This window comes from Oratosquilla oratoria, chromosome 19, assembly GCF_046742065.1.
Source record: "Oratosquilla oratoria isolate Oo_2021 chromosome 19, ASM4674206v1, whole genome shotgun sequence".
NCBI classification, from domain to species: domain Eukaryota; kingdom Metazoa; phylum Arthropoda; class Malacostraca; order Stomatopoda; family Squillidae; genus Oratosquilla; species Oratosquilla oratoria.
This window is the reverse complement of record NC_134795.1, coordinates 26,942,440-26,952,439: the sequence shown is the minus strand read 5'-3', so window position 1 is coordinate 26,952,439 and position 10,000 is coordinate 26,942,440. Positions and strand designations below refer to the sequence as shown.

At 43.7% G+C, this 10,000-nt stretch overlaps 1 protein-coding gene across 1 annotated transcript in view; it reads left to right on the top strand.

Annotated features, from left to right (window-relative positions):
* LOC143035573 (uncharacterized) overlaps nt 1–10,000 on the top strand; it is a 208,795-nt gene that overhangs the window by 148,969 nt on the left and 49,826 nt on the right. The window contains exon 7 of the mRNA XM_076202440.1: nt 1,154–1,332. Within this exon, the coding sequence (XP_076058555.1) occupies nt 1,154–1,332 (179 nt within the window). The remainder of the gene's footprint in view (nt 1–1,153; nt 1,333–10,000) is intronic.

Genomic DNA, 10,000 nt, shown 5'->3' with positions numbered 1-10,000 from the left:
AGTTAATGACCGAATTTGGGAAGGTATGCGATAGGAGAAAGTTGGAGGTATAGAGAACGGTAACGAATTGAAAGTAAGTCTTAAAGGAGAGAGAATGGAGGAAATGGATAGTTTTAAATATTTGGTGTCACATGTGGCAGGAAATGGAGGAGTAGGGGTGGAGGTAAATTGTAGATTGAGAGAAGCAAGTAAATGTCTTGAAGGATTGAAAAGTGACGTGAGAAATAGGTATCTGAGAATGTATACAAAGAGAAGATTATATGAAATGATGATCGTGCCTACGACACTGTATGGGGCGGAGACTTGGAATCTAAGAGAAGCAGAATGGAGAAGTTTAAATGTGCTAGAGATTAAGTGTCTGAAAAGATGAGGAGGAGAGAGGGGATGGAAAGGGTCCTGGTAGATAGGGTTGATGAAAGATAGCTGGGATGGCAAGATTGAGTGAAGAAAGATTATGAAAAGAGGTGTGGAAAACAAAGGTGGATGGAGGAAACTTTAGGGAACAACCGAGGAGGAGGTGGGTGGATGGGGTGAAAACGGCTTTGAGCAAGAGGGGAATGTCTGTTGAGTACGGAAGAGAGAAGGCCATAGGATAGGGGTGAGTGGAGGATGGTTGTGTAGGAATGATATTTTGACGCAACTCGGAAGGGATTCCTCTCTGTCTTCCCAATTTTTCCGCGTGAGACCACGGGGAAGAAAGGTCGCCGTGTAAGTGAATTGGTCCTTCTGTGGATGTGTTGTGTCTTGCTGTCTTGCTATTAACCCGGGCAAGGGGCAGAAGACCGGGATGACCTTTTATCCATGACGAGCTAAGATATGAGTAAAGCAAGGGTGGTGGATGAGAGTGGAATGGATGGGAGTAGGTGTATGCCTTGACTTGGCTACCTTCCTCATATGGGGGAAGAAGCCTTTGGTATAGAGATAGACATAACTAATCTTAGTACACAGGAAAGGAGCAACCAGTTATCATACTTAGCCTTCTGTGTGTGTGTGTGTGTGTGTGTGTGTGTGTGTGTGTGTGTGTGTGTGTGTGTGTGTGTGTGTTATTGTGCGTGTGTGTAAATCTGTATGGTTACTATACTTTAAGAACACCTTTATATCAATCACTTGTATTATAACACACATTTTTCTCTTTTATTTCCACGTGACCCAGAGTTCAACTGGAAGGGGCCAACGTCAAGACGCATCAGAGCGACGACAGCTCCTTCAGTGTCATCATCGACATGGAGATCTTCGACGAAGATCTTCATCAGGATGAGAATATGTTCGAGTGTGTTCTCTCTATCCCAGACACAGACTACGAGGAGCACAGAATGATTATATATTCCCCAGGTAAGACATAGCCCAAGATAGTTACCAGGTGTATCTGTGTGGTCTTGGGGACCCCATACACGGTACGATATAGTCTTTAGGCCACAAGACAGATCTGGTCGGATCCGATCAGATTGGATCGTGTATGTACATATTTTGATTTGTTCGACTGACATACACGATCCAGTCTTGTCGGATCTGACCGGATATGTCCGGCGGCCTTAAGACCAAATCGTATCGTGGATGGGGGGGCCCTTAGACAGTGTGTTACCAATGCCCTTTCCCGTCATGTCGAAGGTTATGGTTGAAGATTTAAACGTATTAATATTATAACACGTCATCTAGAAAGAACTAAGCTCTAACTTTTGTTGTTTTTCTAGAAACTTGGGTATAGATACTATGAGGCTATAGAAGTCTCAGGGATGGGTGGGGAGCTGAGTTATTCCAGATGTTTATTTTTCCTCCGTGATGATTTGTACTCTATCCTCTTACTTCATGTCTCGTCACCTACAAACTCCAACTGCTCAAAGTGTCTCAGCATGTATACAATCTTAAAGTTTTTCATTCGTATACAGGAAACAGTTTTAGATACAAGCCCTTGAATGGTGTGTGTGTGTGATTCACCATGGTCTTGGATCACGTCTTGGACTCGTGATCGACAGCTATTTCTCTCCCGGAAGAGTTCAGAGCTCATATATGACCGATTTATGTGTAATGCTGTGACCTTGCACGCACACACACACACCCAACTCCCCGCCCACGAGAGTTGGAGTAACGACTCGCAGCGCAGTGATACTAAAATTATTTCAGCTCTGGGCGGGATTCGAACCCGGACCGCCGTAGTGGCGGCCGGGAACTCTATCAACTGTGCCATCTAGTCGTGTGTGTGTGTGTGTGTGTGTGTGTGTGTGTGTGTGTGTGTGTGTGTGTGTGTGTGTGTGTGTGTGTGTGTGTGTGTGTGTGTGTGTGTGTGTGTGTGTGTGTGTGTGTGTGTGTGTGTGTGTGTGTGTGTGTGTGTGTGTGTGTGTGTGTGTGTGTTTGTGTGCGTGTGCGTGTGTGTGTGTATGTGTGTGTGTGTGTGTGTGCGTGTGTGCATTTGAGTGTATTTACCTATTTACCTAGCTGTATTTACCTAGTTGTATCTTACGGGAAAGGAAGCTACAATCGTGGTGTCCCGCTTTTGTATCTCGCAGTGTAAAGTTTGCTCTTAAATTCGTATATAGTTTTTGCACACATTATTGTTTCGTCCAGTTTGTTCCAAGTGTCCACCACTCTATGTAAAAACTCTTCTTTTTCAGATCTTTTCTATAACTATCTTTTTTGAGTTTCTTTCCATGTCCTCTTGCGTTTTTCTTCTCCCAATATAACAAGTCCTCTCTATCGAGTATTTCTGTCCTTCATGATTCTGTAGATGGTCAGTAGGTCGCCTCTCTCTCTCTTCTTTGCTTCAAAGTTGGGAACTCCAGTTTAGCCAGTCTCTCTTAATATGACAAGTTTGAAAGTGTTGCAGCCATTTTTGTGGTTGTTCTCTGGATTCTTTCTATCTTTTTTATATTCCTTTTTTTACTGGGTGACCATATTGTCGCCGCATATTCCAGTCTAGGCCTTATTAGTGTGATTAGTATTTTTTTAATCATTTCTTCGTCCAAATAGGTGAATACCACTTTTATTGATCTTAACAAGTTATGAGATTCTCCGACAATTTTGTTTGTTTATCAGGGGACAAGTCTTTTGAGATAATTACTCTCAGATCATTTTCAGACCCCACTTTCTTTACTTCCTGAGTTCCAATTTTATATTGTCCTGATATTCTATTTTTACTTTTTCTCAATGTTGAAGTCCACTTCCCATTTCTGACTCCATTTCCAAACCTTGTTCAGGTCTCCCTGTAGTAATTCGCAATCTGTTTCGGTTTTTACTTTCCTCAACAATTTGGCATCATCTGTGTATGTGTGTGTGTGTGTGTATGTGCATGTGCACGTGCGTGGATGTGTACACGTTTATATAACGAAGTTTTGCGGAGGTGAAATGTACCCCTTACCCTCTACTAGAATGAGATTAGCTATTGTTTCTGCTGGAGGACTATTCAAGGAAGGAGGAGGAGAAGGAGGATTAGCAGGACGAGGACGAAGAGGTAGAGGAAGAAGAAGAGGAAGAATATGGAAGAGGCCTTATTGAAAAAAGGATGATGAAGAATCTAAAAGTTCTGCTGAAACTATAATTTCTTTGTGTGGATTATATAAGTATATGCGTGTGTGTGTATAACGTGTATGAATGTGTGTGTGTGTGTGTGTGTGTGTGTGTGTGTGTGTGTGTGTGTGTGTGTGTGTGTGTGTGTGTGTGTGTGTGTGTGTGTGTGTGTGTGTGTGTGTGTGTGTGAATGTGTGTGTGTGTGTGTGTGTGTGTGTGTGTGTGTGTGTGTGTGTGTGTGTGTGTGTGTGTGTGTGTGTGTGTGTGTGTGTGTGTGTGTGTGTGTGTGTGTGTGTGTGTGTGTGTGTGTGTGTGTGTGTGTGTGTGTGTGTGTGTGTGTGTGTGTGTGTGTGTGTGTGTGTGTGTGTGTGTGTGTGTAAGTGTACCTATTTATTGTATACACGCGTTCGTGCGTGTGGGTTGACACATATGCTTATATATATGAGAGATCGAGTCAAGTGTGTCTCTCCAAGTTCGGTCTTGAACTCCTTCAGTTCGACAGAAGGGTCACCTCACCCCTCTCGTATATTCTTCTCCACATCCTCGACACACATCATGAAAGCCCCGAGTGACACAAGGAACTCCATAATGACCCCTTGAAAATGGTGACCCAGCGTTAGGGGAACCTCTTCATAGGCCACTCCAACAGTAACTCATAAAGGAGTTTATTTCTCCCCTCAAGAGAAAGACTCCAAAATGAAGAACGTCACAATCGATCGAGACCCCTTGGGTGTGATGTCCTTCGTTAGTTCTTCATATTAATAATCGTTGCATCAGGTTCAATCTCGGGAACTGGAGAGAGAGGAGGCGGCTTCCTACTGAATGGGATTGCTGGAAGGAACATAATCCATTTTGTAAAAGGGACACAAGGATTATATGGACGTGACGTTCTTCTCGTTCACCTCTTCGCCCTCCTCCTCCATCTCTTCCCCCTTCTCCTCCTCCTCCTCCTTCTCCTCCTCCTCCTCCTCCTTATAGGTCTCCTCATACCTCTCCTTTCATACTCCTCTTCCTTTCTTTTTTTCCTCCCCTTCTATTCCTCCTCCTCCTCCTTCTACCTTACTTCCTCCTCCAACTCCTCTTCCTTCCTCTCTTTCCCTTCCTCCTTCTCCACCTACTCATCTTCCTTCTTCTCTTGCCATTTCTTTTCCTCCTCCTACTCCTCTTCCTACTTCTTCTTCTCTTCCTCCTCCTCCTAAGCCTCTTCCTTCTTCTCCTTCACTTCATCCTCTTTCTCCTCTTTTCACGCCGTCTTCTTCCTCATCCTCATTCTACTCAAATTCATTCTCATTTTCCCCTCCCTTCCTATCCTCCTCCTCCTCCTCCTCCCATTTTCTTTTTCCTCCTTTTTCACCCTTCCCCTCTTTCTCCTGCTCCTCTGCAGCACCCTCCTCTCCTTCCATTCTCCTTCCATGGAGTTGTATTGCGTAACTTCTTTATTTCTGTGGCCATTCACGCTCGAAGCAACATAGTTTTGTATCTTCTGTAATTGTCATTCTTTTGCAGCGAGTTTGCGTCTGTGTATGTGAGTGAGAGAGAGAGAAAGAGAGAGGGAAAGAAAGAGAGAAGGAGAGAGAGAAAGAGAGAGGGAAAGAGAGAGAGAGAGAGAGAGAGAGAGAGAGAGAGAGAGAGAGAGAGAGAGAGAGAGAGAGAGAGAAAGAGAGAGGGAAAGAGAGAGAGAGATACACACTTCTATAGAGAAAGACACTGCATCGTAAAAAAGACAAGGTGACTTGTATAAGGCGACTTCAAAGAATATTTTGATGCTGAGAGATGGCACCCGAGGGGGGGAGGGGAAAGGTGCCACTGAGATGAATGACATTGCAGCTGAGCGCCTCTCGGAGTAGGAGAAGTAAATCAAGGTAGTCGCCATACCTCCTGGCAAGGCGTGTCTTGAATATGAATGAAATAGCTTGGCGAAACGAGAATAAAAGAGAACGTACCACCGGGAATGGAAGGTGTGAATCGAGATTGGCTGCATTCCCCCTACACAGGGGTAGAGTGGCACCTGGGAGAGGAATCAAATGGTCTTGCGGCGGACAGGGGGGAAAGAAGAGGACCAACCGTTACGGAGGGGTTAGGTCTTGACGCAAGGAAAGGAAAGACAAAACGAAATCGGAAGTTGAGAGAGAGAGAGAGAGAGAGAGAGAGAGAGAGAGAGAGAGAGAGAGAGAGAGAGAGAGAGAGAGAGAGAGAGAGGGAGAGAGAGAGAGAACTGCCAATTGGTTAAGATACTCTGAAAAATTGATTGGTCTTTGGTTGGAGAAAATTTAGAAAAAAAAGTCACAAGATAAATGAATGTGTTTGTGTGTGTGTGTGTGTGTGTGTGTGTGTGTGTGTGTGTGTGTGTGTGTGTGTGTGTGTGTGTGTGTGTGTGTGTGTGTGTGTGTGTGTGTGTGTGTGTGTGTGTGTGTGTGTGTGTGTGTGTGTGTGTGTGTGTGTGTGTTGTGTGTGTGTGTGTATGTGTGTGTGTGTGTGTGTGTGTGTGTGTGTGTGTGTGTGTGTGTGTGTGTGTGTGTGTGTGTGTGTGTGTGTGTGTGTGTGTGTGTGTGTCTATGTATCTGTGTGTCAATATAAGAGGCCTAAGGAGGTGAAGAGAAAAAATATCAAGAGCTAAAGAGAGGGAAGAGAAAAGGGAAAAGGAGAAAGAGGAAGAGGAAGAGGGTGGGAAAAGATGAGGAGGTGTCTTGGAAGGTCGGGCTTGGGAGAGAGGAGAGATGTCTTCGAGGGGTCGAGCGTAGGGGAGGAAGGGGGAGGGTGATGGGGGGCGGGAGGGGGGTGGCGGCTCTGGCGGGCCTGGCCTTGGTTTTATATCCAGCCAATTAAAGTTTGGATTAAGTTTATTGTATGTGAGGCCCGATTCTATGCTGCCTCCCTTTCTTTACCGGGATTGGACAGGTCTTACCAGTTTTCCTATTGTGCAGAATTAATGAGGAGGGTTTTGTGCGGATGCCCCCGGTAACGACATATGTCTTATGCATGTATGTGAGGTATACGTAGAAGTGTGTAAGTCTGCGTCTGGATATGTAATTATCCTGCTGTAATGAAAAAGAATTTGTGTTCTTGTGTGCTTGTGCATGTGTGTGTGTGTGTGTGTGTGTGTGTGTGTGTGTGTGTGTGTGTGTGTGTGTGTGTGTGTGTGTGTGTGTGTGTGTGTGTGTGTGTGTGTGTGTGTGTGTGTGTGTGTGTGTGTGTGTGTGTGTGTGTGTGTGTGTGTGTGTGTGTGTGTGTGTGCGTGTTCACATGTGCACCTGGGTACATTTATGTCTGTATACCCTCTCGTTTGTTCAGTCAATACTAAAAGAAAGGTTAAAAATTCTTTATTGCCCGTGGCATTTTCCGAAAATGTGAAACATGCTGTTCTTCACTCTGAGGAATTCTACAGTTGACAGAACGAGAGCGAGAGCGAGAGAGAGAGAGAGATCTCGACTGCGCTTCCACAATGGATTCTGTTGGCAGAACCATTGAAATGTGACGTTTCTGATTAAGGTTTCTTGTTACAATCATGATTCCTGGTGACACAACACTCGTGGTAACTGCTGCAAATACAAGGAGTCTTTCCATCTCAATTTCTCCTTGCCCTCCTCTTCCTTGTCCTCCTACTTCTCCTACCCCTCCTCCTCTTCTTTCTCTTCTTCTTTCTCCTCTCAAGCACCTTTGGTGGTGGTGGTGATGACGTGATGATGACGTGGTGATGACGTGGTGATGACGTGGTGATGACGTGGTGGTGATCATGGTGGTGGCGACGGCGGCGAGTTTGTTTAGGTGCTAAAAAACTAATAATAAAAAAAAACAGAAAGTAAATAATTAGAGAAGTAAATAAGTAGTAGATACACAGACACATCAGGTATTACATGGGAGTTGTGGTGCAACTTTCATGTAAATTATCAAGACAAAAAAAAAAAAAAGTTCGCGCGGAGATTATCATTCTGCCCCGAAAATCTCATGGAAATGGTACTTTTCTATCCAGAAAAAGAGAGAGAGCGAGAGGGAGAGAGAAAGAGAAAGAGAGAGGGAGAGAGAGAGAGACAGAGAGAGAGAGAGAGAGAGAGAGAGAGAGAAAGAGAGAGAGAAAGAGAGAGAGAGAAATAGTGGGAAGAGAAAGAGAGGGAAAGAGAAAAGGAAGGAGGAAGAAAGAGAGAGAGAGAGAAGGGGGAAGAGGGAAAGAGGAAGGAGGGGAAGCTGAAGCACGCGATAAGAAAGAGGGAGAAGAGAAAAGAATGAGAGGAAGATGAGAGGAAAATGAGGGGGAAGTGGATAAGACTTGGAGGAGGAGGAAGAGAAGGAAGACCAAGAGGACAAAGAAGCAAGAGGAGGCGAGAAAGAATTGAAGAGGAAGAGGAGGAGGAGGAGGAGGAGGAGGAAGCGGTGCAGGGACATAAGAAAGAGCGCCCTTCGTATGAGATATTGTTGACAGAGTTCATGGTGGAGGAGGAGACGCCGCCGCCGCGCTGGGTGGGCGGGTGGGTGGCGAGGGGAAAAAGAAAGAAAGGCTGAAGCCAAAGAAAAGTAGAAGAGGGAGATGGCTGTGTTCTAGGTTCGAGGACAGGGAAAACATATAGAAAGAAAAATACGAAGAAGAGAAAAGCAAAAAACAAAAAAGTGGTGGTGGTGGTGGTGGTGGTGGTGGTGGTGGTGGTGGTGGTGGTGGTGGTGGTGGTGGTGGTTATGATGGTGATGGTAGTGGTTATGATGGTGATGGTAGTGGTTATGATGGTAGTGGTAGTGGTGGTGGTGGTTATGATGGTGGTGGTTATGATGGTGGTGGTGGTTATGATGGTGATGGTAGTGGTGGTGGTGGAAGTGGTGGTAGTTATGATGGTGGTGGTTAATGATGGTGGTGACGGTTATGATGGTGGTAGTGGTGGTGGTAGTGGTGGTGGTGGTTATGATGGTGGTGGTTATGATGGTGGTGGGGATTATGATGGTGGTGGTGATTATGATGGTGGTGATTATGATGGTGGTGGTTATGATGGTGGTGGCAGTTATGACGATGGTAGTGGTGGTGGTGGTGATAATGATGGTGGTAGTGGTGGTGGTTGGTTATCATGGTGGTGATGGTTATAATGGTGGTGGTGGTGGTTATGATGGTGATGGTGGTGGTAGTGGTGGTGATAGTAGTGTTGGTAATGGCGTTGGTGGTAGTGGTTGTGGTTGCGGTTGTGGTGGCGTTGATAGTGGTAATGGTTATGATGGTGGTGGTCGTAGAGATCTCCAGGTGGGAAAGAGAAATAAAAATCAAAAAGGTCCTCCAGACCAGCAAAACGTTAAATTAGAACTCAATCCTTACAACAGCAAAGATTTTTTTTTCCTCTCATTTTAGTTAGCTTGCATATTTCTTTTTTTTATCGTAAGACTATTTTTTCCAGAGGCATCCATTTCTATCTCAACTTTTTCTTTTCATGAATTTCCATTCCTTCCATTTCCACCACGCCCCTTTCCTCAACTTCGAGTTGATTTCATTTTGTTTACTTGTGTATTCATTCATTTATTTATTTTTGTATTTATCTGTATATTTAGTTTGATTATTCATTTATCTGTTTACATATTTACTTATTCAGCGTTTACTTATTTATTTATTTATTTGTTTATTTATTTTTGTATTTATCTGTATATTTAGTTTGATTATTCATTTATCTGTTTACCTATTTACTTATTCAGCGTTTACTTATTTATTTATTTATTTATTTTTGTATTTATCTGTATATTTAGTTTGATTATTCATTTATCTGTTTACCTATTTACTTATTCAGCGTTTACTTATTTATTTATTTATTTATTTTTGTATTTATCTGTATATTTAGTTTGATTATTCATTTATCTGTTTACCTATTTACTTATTCAGCGTTTACTTATTTATTTATTTATTTATTTTTGTATTTATCTGTATATTTAGTTTGATTATTCATTTATCTGTTTACCTATTTACTTATTCAGCGTTTACTTATTTATTTCTTTATTTATGTATTTATTCTATTTTCTACTCTCTATCTATCTAGTTCTGATTGTACACCCAGCTTAAGTCATACCTCTCTCCTTCCAGCCCCTCCCAAGCTCACTTTCTAACAAAAACTTTCTTCTCAATGCCTCCATGAACTGTCGCCCTCACACACCCAACCTCGTCCTTTTACCTAGTTCTCTCTTTCGGACTCCGCTCATCCACACAAAAACAACCTCAAAACTCCCACTCCCTCCCACTCCCTCCGCCCCCTCACCCTCAACCCCCCGACCCTTCACGTTCTCCGTCCCTTGCCGTCAGGTTGGGGCATCAAATTAGACCGGAATTGCCCTAAGGGAAAATATGTTACAATTCCTCTTCCTTGCGTTTGCCCTGTAGGGATTTGTCTTTCGCGGATCTGAGTTCCGCGGATTCGATTTACGTGGATTCGAATTTCGCGAATTCGCATCCCGAATATTGGACTTTATCGGACAAATCTCTTTCGGATTCCGAGGAAAGAGTGAGGAATCGACGAATACAGATACATTTTCAGATTAACCC